At 38.2% G+C, this 21,194-nt stretch overlaps 1 protein-coding gene across 1 annotated transcript in view; it reads right to left on the reverse strand.

The window, feature by feature from the left end:
• Positions 1-1,325: 1,325 nt before the first annotated feature.
• PCDH19 (protocadherin 19) overlaps positions 1,326-21,194 on the reverse strand; it is a 162,152-nt gene continuing 142,283 nt past the window's right edge. The window contains exon 5 of the mRNA XM_080652159.1: positions 1,326-2,275. Coding sequence (XP_080508285.1) covers positions 1,677-2,275 — 599 coding nt within the window. The 3' untranslated portion in view covers positions 1,326-1,676. The remainder of the gene's footprint in view (positions 2,276-21,194) is intronic.

Here is a 21,194-nt window from a genome sequence, read left to right on the forward strand (position 1 = left end):
CTCTTGAATTTCAAAAACTAAAACCAGTGAGAACAGAACCACAAAACTTGTTTCTCTAGAAACAACTCTTTTAAGAACAAGGCAGAGCAAAGGTGACATATCTGTTTATTATAAAATAACGAACTCTTAAGCTGCAAGAAAACTATGTTGGCTAGTGAATATTAATAGACAATTTATAAATGGGGGAGTTGGAAGAATGTTAAACAAAAAATGTGTATAACAAACTTGTTAATAAAAAAAAAAAGGTGTATTCCTAGCCTACAGAAAAGAGTTAGCTAAATCTAAAGAATTTTTATTTTAATGGTTTCCGGTTCACATTTTTATTTTAAAAAAGTATTAGTCATAAAAAGATGAGTTCAAGTGTCCAAGTGTCTCCATATAGAAGGCACAGTAATTGAGTTAGTGATGCTGTTACCTGTTACCTGTCTTTTCCTAAAAGTACATTTTGTACTGTTTATACAATCCCAAATTATAATCCTACAATACAGAGCAACATGGAGTTCTCAATTCCACCCCATGACATGCTTTGTAGTGTAATTCTAATCATGACTGGGAAACACTGAATCAGGAAGTGTATCTAAAAAGATGCTAATTTAGATCTCAAAATAGATTCAGTCTTTTTTAATTTTAGGTGTTTGGAATCAGGGAATTTCTAAGCCTGGAAAATGATAACTTCATGAGCAACTTTCCTGTTCAGGGCCTGACAATTAGAAAAATTGATTTCATGTAACTTTCAGCACAGTATTTCTGACAACTGCAAATTAGATAGCAGAATATTAAAAAAAAAATGACTTTCTGCAATGATCTATCACAGATCTGGGCAGAAGACTGAAAGGCAGGCAAAATACTCTGCAATGTGTGAGCAATCACTCCATGGGTATCTTCCAAGAGTGAGTATCCCCAAGTACTTATCTATACGTGTGGTATTGCTTATTCACTTGCCATCTCAGTTTGCACTTTGTTTTTATCTATAGTTTTATTTATTTTTTAAGAAAAAAAAAAAAACAACACACCAACCTCTAAAAGTCTTTTGCCATCACCACGCACATAGCAATTTGCAATATCAAATACAACAATAGCACAGCTAGCAAAAGGGTTCTTAAAGCAGGGGTGTCCACAGCAAAGCAGCGGCATTGGAAACTACTTGAGCTTCAGAAACAATCTTTTAGGGGCTCAATTTCACATCACTGAATCAATGAATAGTACACAATAAATGACCATTAACTTGCCTACACTACAAAACAGTGGCAAGCTTATTAAAAGTGTCCAGAGCTTTTTGTTTTTTGTTTTGTTTTGTTTTTTGTTGTTTTTTTTTTTGCTTTTTTAAATGTAATCCTCCACAAACAATGTAATTTATATTATAATTTTGACATAGAAAAATATATAAATTCAAACACTTATACATAATACTTTTCACAACTGAATTCATCTGTTTCCCCAACATCAAGGCCCCATGAACAACTCAAGCCAAAGCTAATTTGCTCCAACTGAACACCCCTGCTGCTTGTTGAAACAAGAGGGATTGTCACAAAATAATAGTCATTTATAAACAATACATTTAGGGAAAGCTCTGAAATACAGCCACTCAAGAACCAACCATTGGTGAGTAATTAAAATGATCAGCTCCTGCTTCTTCACTAGCCAGCATGGTTTCTCTCTTCTTCCCCGAGACTGGTTTAGAGAACAATATCCTTCAGACGCTTCATGCCAGGAGACTCTTTGTTGCGACCTTCCTTCAGAATGGGGTTGACCTCATGCATGACTTTCTCGCTGTCAGCTCCACGAGGCTCAGCTTCAGAGGGACGAGAAGGACCACTGTGGACATGGTTGACATACTGCTCCAGATCGCGAGCGGGTGGTGCCAGGGCAACGGTGTAAGACACGGAAGGCTTGGTGGGCAGAGGGCTCTTGAGGTGCAGAGGGGAAGTGACAGGGCTAATAGCCTCACAGCCATTGCCCGCCTCCCGGATAGCGCCATTGACTTTGGGGCTGCAGATGGTCACATCGACAGTCCTCCTGCCTTTCAGGGTGGGCCTCTCCTCAGTGGGGTGGTCGCTGACATCTTTTCCAAAGGTTGCGAAAGTCCGCTTGGTGGGGCCGCAGTCGTCATAAGCCTCAACATCAGCAGCAGTAGCTTCAATGGACAGAGCGATGATATTCCGCACATTTTCAGGGGACTTGGAACGGGTGGGCAGGGGGTTCCGGGGCATCCAGCACCTGTCAGAGTGGCCAAGAATCCGGCATTCTTCCCTGCAGTGAAATCCCTCATTCTGATCTGTTTGGAGAAAATAAAATGTCAATTACATCAGCTTTTCCCAGGAATCATTCTTACTCCCCAACTTTCTGGTTTCTTAGGTGTTCACAGGCCCTTCCAGGGAATAGCACTTATAGATAGTCCTTTATTGCCTTTTGGGACAAGCGTGAAGAATTGGATTTTTAAAATATATATATATATATATATCTTTATTGATTTCAGGGTGGAAGGGAGAGGGAGAGAGAGATAGAAACATCAATGATGGCTGAGAATCATTGATCGATTGGCTGCCTCTTGCACCGTCGGGGATCAAGCCCACAACCCAGGCATATGCCCTGACCAGGAATTAAACCATGACCTCCTGATTCATAGGTTGATGCTCAACCACTGAGCCACTGTGGCTGTGCTAGAATTGGATTTTTAAAAGGCTGTAGACCTTCCCCTGTACACTTCCCCTTTTTATTATTGTTGTCACTGTTCCCACTGTTGACAAAACTAAAAACCTAAAGGGAAACAATTGTCAGAGGGGAGGGGTTTGAAGGGCTGTGTGAAAAAGATGAAGGGATTAAAAACAACTACCCATAGACACAGACAACAGTTTGGTGATTGCAAGAGGGAAAAGGGGGTGGGAGGAGGTAGAAGAAGGTAAAGGGGGGATAAATGGTGACAGACAGAGACTTGAATCTGGGTGGTAAACACACAATACAATATGGAAATGATGTATTATAAAAGTGTACACTTAAATCCTATATAATTTTGTTAAACAATGTCACTCCAATAAGTTCAATAAAAATAAAAATGCACACTATGATAAAAAATGCTATATTTTTTAAAAAGTTTATTCTTAGAGTCAAGGTACTGAGAGGCAGCATTTTATCAACAAGTCCTGCTAAAAATCAACTGTATTTGAGAGTGGTTACAGCAGCAGAAGAAGTAGAAGCAGAGAAGGTAATCCAACAGTCAGTATATCTGAGAAGTTTTTGCCATGTTTTTGAGCAATAGCACTTCCAACCACATAAACACCCTATGTGTCAAAGATATAGAGTGCTTAAATTTGTGTTGGTATCATGCTATCTTTGAAAGCCCAATCACATCACTTCTTTTTTTTTAATTTCTTTATGGATTAAGGCATTACATATGTGTCCTTATCCCCCATTACCCCCCTCATGCCCTCAACCCATCTGTTGTCTGTGTCCATTGGTTAGGCCTATATGCATGCATACAAGTCCTTTGGTTGATCTGCCCCCCTTACCCCCACCCTCCCCTGCCTTCCCTCTAAGGTTTGACAGTCTAATCGATGTTTCTCTGTCTCTGGAACTGTTTTTGTTCATCAGTTTATGTTGTTCATTATTTTCCATAAATGAGTGAGATCATGTGATATTTATCTTTCTCTGACTGGCTTATTTCATTTAGCATAATGCTCTCCAGTTCCATCCATGCTATTTCAAGTGGTAAGAACTCCTACTTTTTTACTGCAGCATGGTATTCCATTGTGCAGATGTACCACAGTTTTTTAATCCACTCAACTGCTGATGGGCACTTTGGCTGTTTCCAAATCTTAGCTATGTTGAATAGTGCTAATATGAACATAGGGGTGCATATATACTTTCTGATTGGTGTTTCTAGGTTCTTGGGATATATTCCTAGAAGTGGGATCACTGGGTCAAATGGGAGTTCCATTTTTAGTTTTTTGAGGAAACTCCATACTGTTCTCCACAGTGGCTGCACCAGTCTGCATTCCCACCAGCAGTGCACAAGGGTTCCTTTTTCTCCGCATCCTCACCAGCACTTGTCGTTTGTTGATGATAGCCATTCTGACAGGTGTGAGATGGTACCCCATTGTCGTTTTGATTTGCATCTCTCAGATGATTAGTGACTTTGAGCATGTTTTCATATGCCTCTTGGCCTTCCTTCGGTCTTCTTTCAAAAAGTATCTATTTAGGTCCATTGCCCATTTTTTGATTTGGTTGTTTATCTTCTTTTTGTTAAGTTGCATGAGTTCCCTGTAAATGTTGGAGATTAAACCCTTATCGGAGATAACATTGGCAAATATGTTCTCCCATGCAGTGGGCTTTCTTGTTGTTTTGTTCATGGTTTCTTTTGCTGTGAAAAAGCTTTTTATTTTGATGTAGTCCCATTTATTTTTTCTTTAGTTTCCATTGCCCTAGGAGCAGTATGAATGAAGAAATTGCTTTGGCATATATCTGAGATTTTGCTGCCTGTGGATTCCTCTAGTATTTTTTTATGGTTTTCCGTCTTATGTTTAAGTCCTTTATCCATTTTGAGTTTATTTTTGTGTATGGTGTAAGTTGGTGGTCTAGTTTCATTTTTCCCAACACCATGTATTAAAGAGACTGTCTTGACTCCATTGTATGTTCATGCCTCCTTTGTCAAATATTAATTGAGCATAGTGGCTTGGGTTAATTTCTGGGTTCTCTATTCTACTCCATTGACCTATATCTCTGTTCTTGTACCAGTACCAGGCAGTTTTGAGAACAGTGGCTTTGTAATACAGCTTGATATCTTGTATTGAGATCCCACCTACTTTGTTCTTTCCAAGGATTGCTGCAGCTATTCAGGGTGTTTTTTTTTATTCCAGATGAATTTTTGGAAAGTTTGTTCTAGGTCTGTGAAATATGCCATTGGTATTTTAATGGTGTGTGCATTGAATCTATAGATTTTTTTTTGGTAATATGGACATTTTGATTAAGGTGATTCTACCAATCCATGAACACGGTATGTCCTTCCATCTGTTTATGTCTTCCTTTATCTCTTTTTTCAGGGTCCTGTAGTTTTGAGTAGAGGTCTTTTACCTCCTTATTTAAGTTTATTCCTAGATATCTTAATTTTTTTAGTGCGATGGTAAATGGGATTGCTTTTTTAGTCTCTCTTTCTGTAAGTTCATTATTAGTGTATAGAAATGCCATAGATTTCTTGGCATTAATTTTGTATCCTGCTACATTGCCAAATTCATTTATTAAGTCTAATAATTTTTGATGGAGTTTTAGGTTGTTCTATGTACAGTATCATGTCATCTGCGAATATGGACAGTTTTACTTCTTCTTTTCCAATTTGGATGTCTTTTATTTCTTCCTCTTGTCTGATCGCAATGGCTAGTACTTCCAGCACTATGTTGAACAGGAGTGGTGAAAGAGCACTTCCTTCTTTTGTTCCTGTTCTTAGGGGAAATTGGTTTAGTTTTTGCCCATTGAGTATGATGTTAGCTATGGGTTTGTCATATATGTCTTTTATTTTGTTGAGGTATGATCCTTCTATTCCCACCTTGCTGAGAGTTTTTATCAAGAAAGGGTGTTGGATTCTGTCAAATGCTTTTTCTGCATCAATTGATATGACTATGTGATTTTTATCTCTCAGTTTGTTTATATGGTGTATCACATTTATTGATTTGTGGATATTGTACCACCCTTGCATCCCCAAGATAAATCCTACTTGGTCATGGTGTATGATCTTTCTGATGTGCTGCTGGATCCGATTTGCAAGAATTTTGTTGAGGATTTTGGCATCTATGTTCATGAGGGATATTGGCCTGTAATTCTCCTTCATTGTATTGTCTTTATCTGGTTTTGGTATTAGGGTGATGCTGGCTTCATAGAAGGAGCTTGGAAGTGTTCCTTCCTCTTGAATTTTTTGGAATAGTCTGAGGAGGATAGGTTTTAGTTCTTCCTTGAATGTTTGGTAAAATTCTCCTGTGAAGCCATCTGTCCCCGGGCTTTTGTTTGCTGGAAGCTTTTTGATGACTGCTTCAATTTCTTCCATAGTTATTCCCTATTGAGATTTTTAGAATCTTCCTGATGGAATTTTGGAAGATTGTAATTTTCCAGCAATATGTCCATTTCCTTTAGGTTGTCTAGTTTGTTAGAATAGAGTTGTTCATAGTATTTCTTAACAATCCTTTTTATTTCTGTGGCGTCTTTTGTTATTTTGCCTTTCATTTCTGGTTTTGTTTATTTGGGTTCTCTCTCTTTGCTTCTTACCGATCCTGTTAGAGGTTCATCGATCTTGTTTATGCTTCCAAAGAACCAACTCTTGTTTTCCTTGATCTTTTGTATTGTGTTTTGGTTTTGTTTTGTTTGGTTTGGTTGGTTGGTTGGTTGGTTGGTTTTTGTCTCTATGTCATTTATTTCTGCTCTGATCTTTATTATGTCCTTCATTCTGCTCACTCTGGGCTTTTCCTGTTGCTCTCTTTCTAATTCTTTGAGTTGTAGAGTTAGATGATTTATTACCATTTTTTCTTGTTTTTTGAGGTAGGCCTGTAGAGCTATAAACTTCCCCCTCAGGACTGCTTTTATTGTGTCCCATAGATTTTGGATTGATGTGTTTTTATTGTCATTAGTTTCCAAGATGTTTTTAATTTTTTCTTTGATCTCTTTGGTAACCCAATCACTGTTTAATAGCATGCTGTTCAGCTTCCAAGTGTTTGATTTTTGGGGGGTTGTTTTTATTGTAGTTTATTTCTAATATTATGCCATTGTGGTGTGAGAAAATGCTTGATATGATTTCAATCTTCTTGAGTCTGGAGATACTTGTTTGTGACCCAATATGCGGTCTATTTTTGAAAATGTCCCATGTGCATTTGAGAAGAACGTATATTCCATGGCTTTGGAGTGAAATGTTCTGAAGATGTCAATTAAGTCCATCTGATCTAGTGAGTCATTTAGGATTGCTGTTTCTTTGCTGATTTTTTTGTCTAGAGGATTTATCCAGTGATGTCAGTGGAGTATTAAAGTAACCTTCTATGATTGTGTTGCTGTCGATCTCTCCCTTGATATCTTCTAGGAGTGTTTTTTTATTATGTATTTGGGTGCTCCTGCATTGAGTGCATATATGTTTATCAGGGTTATATCCTCTTGTTGTATCAATCCCTTTAGTATTATGAAGTGGCCTTCCTTATCTCTTGTTATGGCCTTCACTTTGAGGTCTATTTTGTCAGATATAAGTATTGCTACCCCAGCTTTTTTTTTCATTTCCATTTGCCTGAAAAGTATTTTTTCATCCCTTCACTTTCAGTCTGTGTGATTCCCTTGTTCTGAGGTGGGTCTCTTGTAGACAGCATATATATGGGTCATGTGTTTTTATCCATTCAGCCACTCCATGTCTTTTGATTTGGAGCATTTAGTCTGTTTACATTTAAAGTTATTATTGAAAGGTACTTGTTTGTAGCTATTTTTATTATTTGTGCCTGTGTTCTTTCTTACCTTTTTGTTTCTTCTTTTTACACCAGCCCCTTTAGCATTTCTTGCATTGCTGGCTTGGTAGTGATGAACTCCCTTAGCCTTTTTTTTTTTTTCAGTGAAGCTCCTTATTTCCCCTTCAATTTTTAATGATAGCCTTGCTGGATAGAGTATTCATGGATTCAGTCCCTTGCTTTGCATTACTTCGTAAATTTCCTTTCATTCTTTTCTGGCCTGATGTGTTTCTGTTGAGAATCATTTGATAATCTAATGGGAGATCCCTCTTATGTAACTTTCTGTCTCTCTCTTGCAGCCTTTAAGATTCTCTCTTTGTCCTGGACATTTGCCATCGGAATTATGATGTGTCATGGTGTAGGTCTTTTTGGGTTCATCTTGGTTGGGACTCTCTGTGCTTGTGTGACTTTTTTCTTCCCCACTTCAGGGAAGTTTTCTGACATTATTTCTTTAAATAGGTTTTCTAACCCTTGTTCCTCTTCCTGTTATTCTGGCACCCCTATTATTCGTATGTTGCTTTGTTTCATGTTCTCCCATAGCTCCCTTAGGCTCTCCTCCTGTCTTTTAATTTTTTTTCTCCAATTGCAGTTCAGTGTGAGTGTGTTTTGCTTCCCTGTCTTCTAATTCGCTAATTTGGTCCTCCACTTCTCCTAGTCTACTGTTGAAACTTTCCATGGTGTTTTGTTTTTGTTTTTTTTATTGCAGCTATATCCCTCTTCATTTCTTCTTGATTCTTACATAAGTTATTAATTTTTTCATCCATTTCTTCTTGATTCTTACATAAGTTGTTGATTTTTTCATCCATCCAGTTTATTAACTGTATGACCCTTATTCTGATTTCTTTTTCTGACATATTGCATGCCTTTGTTTCACTTAGATGCTTTTCTGGTGATTCCTCCTTTTCTTTCCTTTGGGGGTTTCTTTCTCTACCTCTTTTTTGTCTCACCGACTGATCTAGATGTCAAGTTGTGCAGGGGCTGCTCCTTGGGTGGCAGTGGCTCCTCAGGCTGTGGTTGCTCCTCAGGCTGCGGTTGCTCCTCAGGCAGTCACGGAAGCGGCTGCTCCTCAGTTGGCAGTAGCTCCTCTGGTGGGTGCTGTTCGCAGCAGTGGTGTCTCCTCTGGCTGGTGGGGGAGGCTGCTCGCACAGCTGCTGTTCCTTGGAATGGGGTGGGCTGATCATGAGGCTGCTTCCCCTCGGATGGAGCAGGCTGTGCGCAGCTGCTGCTTATTGGACAGGGCGGGCTGCTCAGGTGGCTGCTGCTCCTTGGATTGGGGCTGGCTGAATGCTGCGGTTATTCTTCAGATGGGGCAGGCTGCTCGGCATCACTTCCTTTTGACCACCAGTCCCACCAGTCAATCTTCTCATTAAGCCATTTGCATAACTTAATTTCCCATTAGAATGAACATAATGAGCTCTCTTCCTTCTATCTGACCCATAAACTTCATTGGCCCTATGCACACATCACTCATAGATTGAGCATCATATAATTATACCCAAGTAGCCATCCCTTCTTATCTTCTTTATCTGCAGATTTTTAAGGTCATATTTCTTAAAGAAATCTTCCATGGATTTCTTTAGCCCTATCATGGACAATCTGAGCAGACAGAGCTCATAATTATTGGTGAGAAATGTTTCTCTTTTCACATTAAGTTCATTTAGGATTAAGTTTTTAATTTGGCTCTCCTAGAGGCTTTCTACATGAGCTTCATGGAAGCATGAGGCCAGGGTTAACTTCTGCCTGTCTATTGGTAGAACTGTTAATTTCAAGGTCTAATTTACACCCCCAGTTTTCCAGAACCATTTATATTTATGCTACATTTTGGCATGAGATTGACCTAATGAAAATTTTCATCATATTGAATAAAGTATCAAAATACAAGCAGCTTAACATTTATTAAAAAAACTCTGGGGAAGGATCAGAAAAGGTAGGGAGACAGGAAAGATCACAAAGACAAAAAGTGCATGCCACCCCCCAAAATTGGAAATATATGTTGTGACTGCTCTTTTGCAGGAGGAGGAAGTCTACAATTCAGTGCCTTGCCTGATATCAGTCTACATATAACACACCTTCCTTATACACTTGTATTTCTTTTGTTGTTGTTGTTTGATTGTTTTCGGTGAGTAAATAACATATCAAAGAGGCACTGCTCCGCCTCAATCATCAAAGGCTATTTTAGTAAAGGGACACATGGAAGGGGGCTCAAGAAATAATAGGTCAGTTGGGTATATAATTCATCATTTTGAGAAAATATATTGGAAGCAACTAAATGGCCAGCCATAATCCAGGCTGAGTTCAGAATTCAACAAAACTGTGGGATATGACCCTTGGCCTAGTTTAAATTGCTGAAAAGAGAACCAAAGGTAAAATTTCTTCCTGATACCTGGTCACAATTTGCCAATTTAAATTTAAGATGGCCGACAACTGCGGAACCCACGGAACAGCTGGGAGCCCCAGAACAACGCTCCCCAATTGGCGCAAACACACGGGTTCAGAGGAGCTCTACACTCCACCACGGAAAGGTCAGATTTCACCTGGGATAAGGTGAGGTCCCTGGTCCCTGCGGGAGAGAGGAACGCACGTTTTGCGGGAGCTGGAGGACCAGGGAAGTCTGTGCCTAGAAAAATCCGTGGCTATTGAGACTGGCGTGATCTGTGAATGTGGAAGGGGGTCCTCAGAGCTGCTAACAGAAGGGCTCTCTAAAAAGCAACCCATTGTGATCTGAAGTGCAGGGACACCCTAAGAATTTCAGGCTGTACAGACTTACGCGCAGCCCCGGAGTTCCCCTGGCACCTAGGCTTACGCGCAACCCCAGAGTGCACACACTTGGGCTTTTTCCTCTTAAATCGTGCTTCTGATTACTAAGCCCAATACATAGGATCACCCAGTTGGGGACACCCTGGGAGACTGCAGGGGAAAGTTGTTTTTCTGGAACCTGGGGATCGGAGCAGGGAGTGACCATCAGAGAGTCAGCTCTGAGGCAGCCCACTCCCACAAACCAGTAGTGAGTGCTACAGGGAAAGAAGGCTCTAACACTGCCTAGAGAGGCCAAAGATAGACCCGGAAGTCAATCCAGAAACACTGCCACCCAGGGGCTGAATCACAAATTGACTCTTGTGTAATCAAAAATAAAGGAATACGAGAAATTAAGACACACTGCCTGCTTAAAATCAGGACTGGCTTACAACACTGAAGAGCAGTGAAATGCAGGGAACTGCAATACTGTCCGGGCTGAGAAACAGGCGTGCCAAACAGAACAACAGAGGAAGTGAATGACCTTCACTACTCCACATTTTATTTTTATTTTTTATTTGTTTTATTTTTTTATATTTTTTATTTTTTATTTTTTTATTTTCATTTTTTGCATCTTTTACTCAAGAAACTAAAATTTTTTTTCTTTTTTCATCACTTCATTTTACCTTTTTAATTAATACATTTTTATTTTCAATCTGTATTATTACTACTGCTATTTTATCTTTTTTTTAAGTGTCATTTTATTTTCTCTTCATTTTATTTTGGGATTAGGGTTCTACATTCTATTTTTATCTTTCCTTTAGCATCGTTTTACTCTATCTCAACTCTACCTTTATGCCATCACTCTCTTCCTAACCTTCCCCTTTTCAGTGTCCTGTTTATCTTACCCCTTTCCTGCTTTAGATTTTCCTTATTCTTTCTGTTTACCCCTTGTTAAAATTTCACCTTACTTACATATCTAATCTCCAATTCCCTGCTCCAAGTCCATACACACCTCTCTCTTCGCTGTCTTAACTATACAAAAAATCGTTTTTCTCTTTGTCCTTTTGTTGTTGTTCGCTTCAATGTAGATTATATCGAATTTTTATGCTTTTTTGTGACATTGTTTTGCTTATTCTCCTTTGTTTATTTTTTTGTTTGTTTTGTGCTTCAGCTTTCCCTTGCCTCACTCAATATTAGTTGGTGTTGTAGTTTGTAATAATCCCCAGGCACTTGTTGCTGGCATTTGCTGGGATTAGTGATTGTTCTATTGGAGTTTTATCCTCAATATATATAGTCTGTTACCCTTTCTCTCTTAGTCTCTTTCTTGTCACTCTTACTTCTTTTTTCTTTTTTTTTCTTTCCCTTTTCCCAATTTTATTTTGACACTCCTTTTTTTTCCTTCTTTCTTTATTTTTCCTCTTCTTCTTTCTCTCCTATCACCTAATATGCCTTTCTCTGGTGGTCACATTTATTGGAGGTTATTAATATCGTGAATACATTTCTGTTCAGTGCCTTGTGTGTTCTACCTGGTAGTGCTGTATTTTGTGCCTTTAAATCAACGCAGGAGAGAGAGAACTACATAACCAGACACCCAGAGAAGAGAGACCATGGGGAGACAAAGACACAGCCCGCATATGAAAGAAAAGCAGGCATCACCAGAAAAGGAAGTAAAGGAAATGGAGGCAAGCAACCTGTCAGAGAAAAAATTCAGAGAAATGGTCATAAGGTGGCTGAAAAGAATGGAAGACAAATTCGTCAATATGAGCAAGAAACAAGAGGAAATGAATAAGTACCAAGAAGAAATGAAAAATGTCATCGCTGCTGTAAAGAACTCAATATAAAGCATTAAGAGTAGACTAGAAGAAGCAGAGGACCGCATCAGTGAGCTAGAAGACAAGATGGGAAAAAATACCCAAGTAGAGCAACTTCTAGAAAAAAAAATTAAAAGGCAGGAGGAGAGCCTAAGGGAACTTTGGGACAACACGAAACAAAACAACATCCGCATAATAGGGGTTCCAGAAGGAAAGGAAGCTGAGCAAGGAATAGAAAACCTATTTGAAGAAATAATGACAGAAAATTTCCCTGATATAGAGAAGAAAAAACCCACACAAATCCAAGAAGCTCACAGAGTCCCAAGCAAAATGAACCCCAAAAGACCGACGCCAAGGCACATTATAATTAAATTGGCAAACACCAACGACAAAGTAAGAATCTTAAAAGCGGCCAGAGAGAGACAGAAAGTTACATACAAAGGAACCCCCATCAGACTAGCAACTGATTTCTCAACAGAAACTCATCAGGCCAGAAGGGAATGGAATGAAATATACAAAGTCATGCAAAGGAAGGGTCTGAATCCAAAAATACTGTACCCAGCAAGTCTGTCAATCAAAATTGAAGGTGAAATCAGGAGCTTCACAGACAAAAAAGGACTAAGGGAATTTATTACCACCAAACCAGCAATGCAAGAAATGCTAAAGTGTCTGCTGATAAAAAAAAAAAAATAGGAAGCGAAGAAGTAACACAGGGGTAAAGAATAGGAATGGCGACAAATAAGTACCTATCAAAAAGAACTTTAAATGTAAATGGATTAAATGCCCCAATCAAACGACATAGGGTAATGGATTGGATAAGAAAACATGACCCATATATCTGCTGTCTACAAGAAACCCACCTCAGAAAAAAAGACGCACACAGACTGAGGGAGAAGGGATGGAAAAAGGTTTTCCAGGCAAATGGAACTGAAAAAAAAGCTGGGATAGCAATACTTATATCTGACAAATTAGATCTCAAACTGAAGGACATAACAAGACATAAAGAAGGACACTTCATAATACTAAAGGGAGCAATCCAACAAGAAGAAATAACTCTGGTAAACATAGATGCACCCAATACAGGAGCACCCAAATACATAAAAAAAAACTCCTGGAGGATATCAAGGGAGAGATTTACAGCAATACAATCATAGTAGGAGACTTTAATACCCCACTATCACCACTGGACAAATCCTCTAAACAAAAAATCAGCAAAGAAACATCAATCCTAAATGACTCACTAGACCAGATGGAATTAATTGACATCTTCAGAACATTTCACCCCAAAGCCACAGAGTACACATTCTTCTCAACTGCACATGGGTCATTTTCAAAGATAGAACATATGTTGGGACATAGGCAAAGTCTCTTCAAATTCAAGAAGATAGAAATCATATCAAGCATCTTCTCAGACCACAGTGGCATAAAACTGGAAATCAACTACAGTAAAAACAACCCAAAGAAATCAAACACATGGAGACTAAACAGCATGCTATTAAACCATGACTGGGTTACCAGAGAGATCAAAGAAGAAATAAAAAACATCATGGCAACAAATGACAATGAAAACACTACAATCCAAAATCTATGGGACACAGCGAAAGCAGTCCTGAGAGGGAAGTTCATAGCTCTACAAGCCTACTGCTAAAAACAAGAAACAGTGGTAATAAATTACGTAAACCAACAACTCAAAGAATTAGAAAAAGAGCAACAGGAAAAGCCCAGTGTAAGCAGAAGGAAGGAAATAATAAAGATCAGAGCACAGATAAACGACATAGAGACCAAAGAAACAATACAAAAGATCAACAAAACCAAGAGCTGGTTCTTTGAAAGGATAAACAAGATTGATGAACCTCTAGCCAGGCTCACCAAGAAGCAAAGGGAGAGGACCCAAATAAACATAATCAGAAATGAAAGAGGTGAAATAACAACAGATCCCGCCAAAATACAAAGGATTGTTAAAAAATACTATGAACAACTCTATTCCAACAAACTGGAAAACCTGGAGGAAATGGACATATTCCTAGAAAAATATAACCTTCCAAAACTCAATCAGGAAGAATCTAAACAGCTCAACATGCCAGTAACTATGGAAGAAATTGAAGCAGTCATCAAAGAGCTTCTGGCAAACAAAAGCCTGGAGACAGATGGCTTCACAGGAGAGTTTTACCAAACATTCAAGGAAGAACTAAAACCTATCCTCCTCAGACTATTCCAAAAAATTCAAGAGGAAGGAACACTTCCAAGCTCCTTCTATGAAGCCAGCATCACCCTAATACCAAAACCAGATAAAGACAACACAATGAAGGAGAATTACAGGCCAATATCACTCATGAATGTAGATGCCAAAATCCTTAACAAAATTCTAGCAAATCAGATCCAGCAGTACATCAGAAAGATCATACACCATGACCAGGTAGGGTTTATCCCAGGAATACAAGGATGGTACAATATCCGCAAATCAATAAATGTGATACATCACATAAACAAACTGAGAGATAAAAATCACATAGTCATATCAATTGATGCAGAAAAAGCATTTGACAAAATCCAACACCCTTTCTTGATAAAAAGTCTCCACAAGGTGGGAATAGAAGGATCATACCTCAACATAATAAAAGCTATATATGATAAACCCACAGCTAACATCATACTCAATGGGCAAAAACTAAAACCATTTCCCCTAAGAACAGGAACAAGACAGGGATGCCCACTCTCACCACTCCTGTTTGACATAGTACTGGAAGTATTAGCCACTGCAATTAGACAAGAAGAAGAAATAAAAGGCATCCAAATTGGAAAAGAAGAAGTAAAGCTGTCCTTATTTGCAGATGACATGATACTTTACATAAAAAACCCGAAAGACTCCATCAAAAAACTAACAGACTTAATAAATGAATTCGGCAATGTAGCAGGATACAAAATTAACGCCAAGAAATCTATGGCATTTCTATACACCAACAGTGAACTTACAGAAAGAGAGACTAAAAAAGCAATCGCATTTTCCATCGCACCAAAAAAATTAAGATACTTAGGAATAAACCTAACCAAGGAAGTAAAAGACCTATACGCAGAAAACTACAGGACACTGAAAAAAGAGATAGAGGAAGATGTAAACAGATGGAAGAACATACCATGTTCATGGATTGGTAGAATCAACATCTGTAAAATGTCCATACTACCCAAAGCAATCTATAGATTCAATGCACTCCCCATTAAAATAACAACGGCATATTTCACAGACCTAGAAAGAACTCTCCAAAAATTCATCTGGAATAAAAAAAGACCCCGAATAGCCACAGCAATCCTGAGAAAGAAGAATAAAGTAGGAGGGATCTCAATACCAGATTTCAAGCTGTATTACAAAGCCACTGTCCTCAAAGCAGCCTGGTACTGGCACAAGAAAAGACATATAGATCAATGGAACAGAATAGAGAATCCAGATATCGACCCAAACCAATATGCACAATTAATATTTGACAAAGGAGGCATGAGCATACAATGGAGTCAAGACAGTCTCTTCAATAAATGGTGTTGGGAAAATTGGACAGATACATGCAAAAAAAATGAAACTAGATCACCAACTTGCACCGTACACAAAAATAAACTCAAAATGGTTACAGGACTTAAATACAAGACGGGAAACCATAAAAATACTAGAGGAATCCACAGGCAGCAAAATCTCAGACATATGCCAAAAGAACTTTTTCAGTGATACTGCCCCTAGGGCAATGGAAGCCAAAGAGAAAATAAACAAATGGGACTACATCAAAATAAAAAGCTTTTGCACAGCAAAAGAAACCATCAACAAAACAACAAGAAACCCCACTGTATGGGAGAGCATATTTGCAAATGTTATCACTGATAAAGTTTTAATCTCCAACATCTACAGGCAGCTTATACAACTTAATAAAGGGAAGATAAATGATCCAATATAAAAATGGGCCACAAACCTAAATAGAATCTTTTCGTAAGAAGACAGAAGGAAGGCCGAGAGACACATGAAAACATGCTCAAAATCACTAATTATCCGAGAGCTGCAAATCAAAACAACAATGCGATACCATCTCACACCTGTCAGAATGGCTATCATCAACAAATCAACAAACGACAAGTGTTGGCGAGGATGCGGAGAAAAAGGAACCCTCATGCACTGCTGGTGGGAATGCAGACTGGTGCAGCCACTGTGGAGAACAGTATGGAGTTTCCTCAAAAAACTGAAAATGGAACTCCCATTTGACCCAGTAATCCCACTCCTAGGAATATATCCTAAGAAATCAGAAACACCAATCTGAAAGGATATATGCACCCCTATGTTCATAGCAGCACAATTTACAATAGCTAAGATTTGGAAACAGCCTAGGTGCCCGTCAGCAGATGACTGGATCAGAAAACTATGGTACATCTACAGAATGGAATACTATGCTGCCATAAAAAAGAAGGAATTACTACCTTTTGTAGGCACCTGGATGGAATTAGAGAACATTATGCTAAGTGAAATAAGCCAATCAATGAAAGAAAAATACCACATGATCTCACTCATTTGGGGATAATGAAAAACATTATAAACTGATGAACAAAAAGATAGATACAGAGGCAGTAAAGCGTCAAACAGACTGTCAAATTACAGCAGTAAGGTTATGGAGAGGTGGGGGAAATAAGAGATCAACTGAAGGACTTATATGCTTGTATATAAGAGTAACCAACAGATGCAAAACATTGGGGGGTGAGGGCATGTATGGGAGTGGTGTGGGGGGGTGCAATGGTAAGATATGTACACATATAATACCTTAATTAAAAAAATAAAGTTAATCAGGCCCTTTGGGTCTAATTTAATTTGTGTAAAAAAGAAAATAATAAATAAATAAATAAATAAATAAATAAATAAATAAATTTAAGATGGCCATTTTAAGCCCCATTTCAGTGCTGGAGAATGAAACATTCAGAATTTTGCAGCTGAAACCAAATAAATTAGAATTATCACCAACAAGATAAGTGCTTTTCACATAGATAAGACAATGCTTCTGCAAACTTGGCACAGTTCCAAGTCAGGGTTGCATGGTTCCCTCTGCAAAATGAAGGATGTATCTGCCCCTCCCCTGCAAACTCTTAGTGCTGCTATCTATCCAATAGCCTATCATCATTCAAATTGCATATGTTCCTGGGAGGCCAAGAGTATAAAAAGTAAGGGAAACATGTTGGGATAACTTGAGAAACTCTTTATGTAGACCTAAACATTACAAGTGGAGGAGTCTATGGCTGATCCACCCACAATCAGTTTCATTCAAATCTAGTGCTTTCCCCAGGAGACCCCAGGATCCCTCCAGTAGGACAGAATTTATATCTTCAGTTTCCCAAAAATATGTTTCTTCCTCTCTATCTTCTCTGAGGCCCATCTCATATCTTTCCAAGTAATAGCTCTAAAGAATTAGTGTGAGTGTTCTTTTGGAGGTGGAGAATAAGGAGTTGCAAGTGAGGGAACAGTTCAATAATTAACTTCTGCTTCTACAAATCTAAACAAGTGTCCCCTGGAAGCCAACAAAATATGTCCAGAAGGCTATGGGATCCCTGTCCTTTTTGGTCCTAATTTAGGACACAAAGGCATATAGGCCTTAGCCTTTCAGCCCTATAACCATGGACATGTGACCAGCTATTAAGAGAAAATTCCAGCTGACCTTCAGACTGATATTATAGGCTACTTGCTCACACTTCTAAACCAGAACAATGGTAAACTACATTCTAATGAAATCTTCTCAATGGGTTTAACATAAAGCTCGAATTTCTTTTAAGTTTTAGTATAAAGTGGCTGTCTTCAAATTTGGAGGTGCAGGTTGTTGTTTTTTAAACACAATTCAGTAGGGAAATGTCATGCATTTGTTACCCCATATCTAAGTACAGTGTTCCTTTCCTATAGTAGGCTGCTTCAAATGAACAGCAGGAGGAGACCTGGAGCCCCAGCACACAGAGTAAGAGCAGAGACCCCAGTGACAGACACCTCAAAGATCTTATGAATCTAGTTAGACTAGAGTAGGAAACTCAGTCTTCTCAGAAGCTTCTCTGCAGACAGTACTTGCTTTCAGCTTACCCACTGCCCAGTGAATAAATCATTCTTTGGAAAGAGGAAAAAGTAAACTCAACACTCCAAGGAATGCAATCAGTTTAAGGCTGTCCCACCCATCTAGCTAAGCTTACCTCAGCCCTATATGAGCTAAAATAATATGCAGTTTTCTTGTATTAACTATGTGAACTTATTTTGTGCACTGCTCTTACTTCATGCAAGTGAAGAATTGAATCTAAGAGAGTCTATCATCCACAATGTCTCACCCTGGCTTAGATCTGATTTCTTTATTTCATTAAATCTTGACCAAGAGCAGTGACTTGTTGCTTATCATTTTTGGTACCATACACTAATTGGTGACATTTGTGTCAATACAATTAAGATAAAATCCAATCTGGCTTTAGTGTTTATAGCCATATAAAATATGAAAGAAAACATGGTGAATATAGAAGAATATATTCTCAGCCCAAGGTAACCTACATTCATAAATGCACTGAAGATGAATTACTTTTTAAAAATCAAAACTTCAGTTTAATAAAAAAATTATGCTTGTATTAAAAGGACTGACGCTCTTACCACTTAACCAAATCAGCTAAGGCCATATCTATTTTTAATACTTAGAAATAGACCCTACTTATCTTAGGATTGGCAATGGACCAGCTAAAAAAAAACTGCATTTCCTAGCCTCCCTTGTAGATAGGAGTGAGTGGCCATGTAACTAAGATTGACAATGTTATGGAAGCAGGATTTAAAAAAAAAACCCTCCTTAAATGGAGAGGAGCTGACTTAGTTTGAGACCCTTTTGTGCTTATTCCTTCCTGCTTTGTCCTGTCTAGAATGGAGACATAATGGCTGAGCTACAGTATCCATCTTTTTTTTAATTTAAATTTTTTATTGCTTACAGTATTACATATGTCCCTTTTCCCCATTGACCTCTCCCTGATCATTCCCACCTGCCCTCCCAGCACATGTCCTCACCCCCCTATTGTCTGTGTCCATGGGTCATGCTTATATGCATGCATACAACTCCTTTCATTGATCTCTTACCCATCCCCCCACCTTCCCTCTGAGGTTAGATAGTCTGTTTGATGCTTCTATGTCTCTGGATCTATTTTTGTTCATCAGCTTATGTTGTTCATGATATTCCACAAATGAGTAAGGTCATGTGATATTTATCTTTCTTACAGTATCCATCTTATTATCATGAGGCAACTCTGAGGATGGAAGCCATGGATAACAGAATATAAGATCTAAGGACTTTGGGGTATTGAATATATTGTAGACCTAGCTCATTAGACCTGAACCTGTTATATAAGAGGAAATATAAGCCTCCCTCTTGCTTAAGCCACTGATTTAGTATCTTTAGTGAGGGAGGAGGGTCTTTATTACCAGCAGTAGAACACTGTCCATAACTGATACATGACCCCTGAAGTCTCAAATTTAACTTCCTTGGGGAATCCTTTCCCTATCCCTTAGACAAAGGTAGGTGTCATGCCTTTTATAGCATTCAATACGTGTAATTATTTGTGTAATATCTATATTCAATGCTAAATTATAAAGTTTGAACAAAATTTGTACCTGTTTTATTCTCTCCCATACCCACAGAAACTAGCAAAGGGTATAGCTTATAGCAGGAACTAAATAAGTTTAATTTAATTGAATGAAAAGGGTACAAAAAAGTAATAGCAACATAATAAAGAATCTTGGTCAACATACTAGATACTGTGTCATTGATACTGTGCCATTTCCTAAATGTGGAAATAACTACTCCACTTAGTAGAAATACTATAGAAACATATAAAGAAAACTATGTAGCTTTGTCCGAGGCAATAAAGTAAATGTAGCACTTCAAAACATTAAAGCAAGTGTCGTCTTAACCTTTGAGTGGTTTCCCTCACACTATATGCAGATCGTAAAGAGATCTATTATGTTTTAATGTCCAGTTGAAAATACATTTTCCATGTACCTTGAATTTTTCCATTTTAACAATAGTTAATGGGACCTATACTGTGATAAGTCAATAATACAATAGCGGAAGTGTCTATTTTATAAAATGAATGTTGTTCAAATATCAAACATTGTTTCTTGGCATCAAATAAAATTATTGTTAATTCTTATAAAATATAAGCCAAAAAATGAGACCTATGGTGAGCCTTTTAGACCCACTGCAGATGCTGACTCTTTCTGGCAAAATTAATTAAAATATACATAGTAAAACTGATGCTCCAGTCAAATATGTGAGAGAATTATCAAAGGAAATAATTATCCTGGAAAGTGTTCTTAAAAGCATTTTAAGGCCTGCAAAGAGTTAGGAAAAAGGGCATCCATTCTATAACTGTAACTTAAAAAGGCAAGCAGAGTAGCAGTGGGCTCAGTAAAAAAATGAGGGAAGGAGAGAGGGAGGGAAGAACAGAGGAAGAGAGGGAGGGGAGCAGGAAACACTAGGCATTAGACATTTCATCTTAGTTTTTTTTTTAATGTCTTTATTGATTAAGGTGTTACATATGTGTCCTTATCATCTTAGTTTTTATCTGATTTACATCTTAAGGGTTGGGCTTCTTTTGGGTGTTTAAATATCATTTGAGCATTTAGCACAAACAATAAGGGCTTAGAAGCTTGACAACTTCCCAGAGCCCTCCCAGGTTGTAATTTTGGCAGAAGTTTATACTCACTTCCCAAAGGACTCAAAGTTTTGGCAGGGAAATACAGATCTCCATCTGTAAATTCAAGGGCACCTGAATGAGGACGGATATTTCTAGAGACTTTTAAACCAATGACATCAAGCTATCCTTTAGGCATTCTAGTGTGAAAAGGCTTACACTGCAAAATACATTACAAATAGCTACTTATTACTTTCTTCCTTTTTCTCTTTCTTTCAGAATTTCCCACCATTTTTGTTCCTCCATAATGCTTTTTTAAAGTTCTCTTCTTCCGCAGCCTCCTGCTTATTAGCATCCCTTTCTACAGAAATATGGCCTGACAGACAACAGGCAGAAGTGAAAGGGATGTCAAAACTTTGATTGGCATTTGAAACACCGATGTGGTATTATTTGACAGATGCCAAAGATAAGTTATCCAAAAATCATCCTTTAAAACATGGAGAAAAATTCCCACATTTTTCATTCATCT

This window comes from Plecotus auritus (genome assembly GCF_963455305.1).
Source record: "Plecotus auritus genome assembly, chromosome: X".
In the NCBI taxonomy this organism is placed as follows: Eukaryota; Metazoa; Chordata; class Mammalia; order Chiroptera; family Vespertilionidae; genus Plecotus; species Plecotus auritus.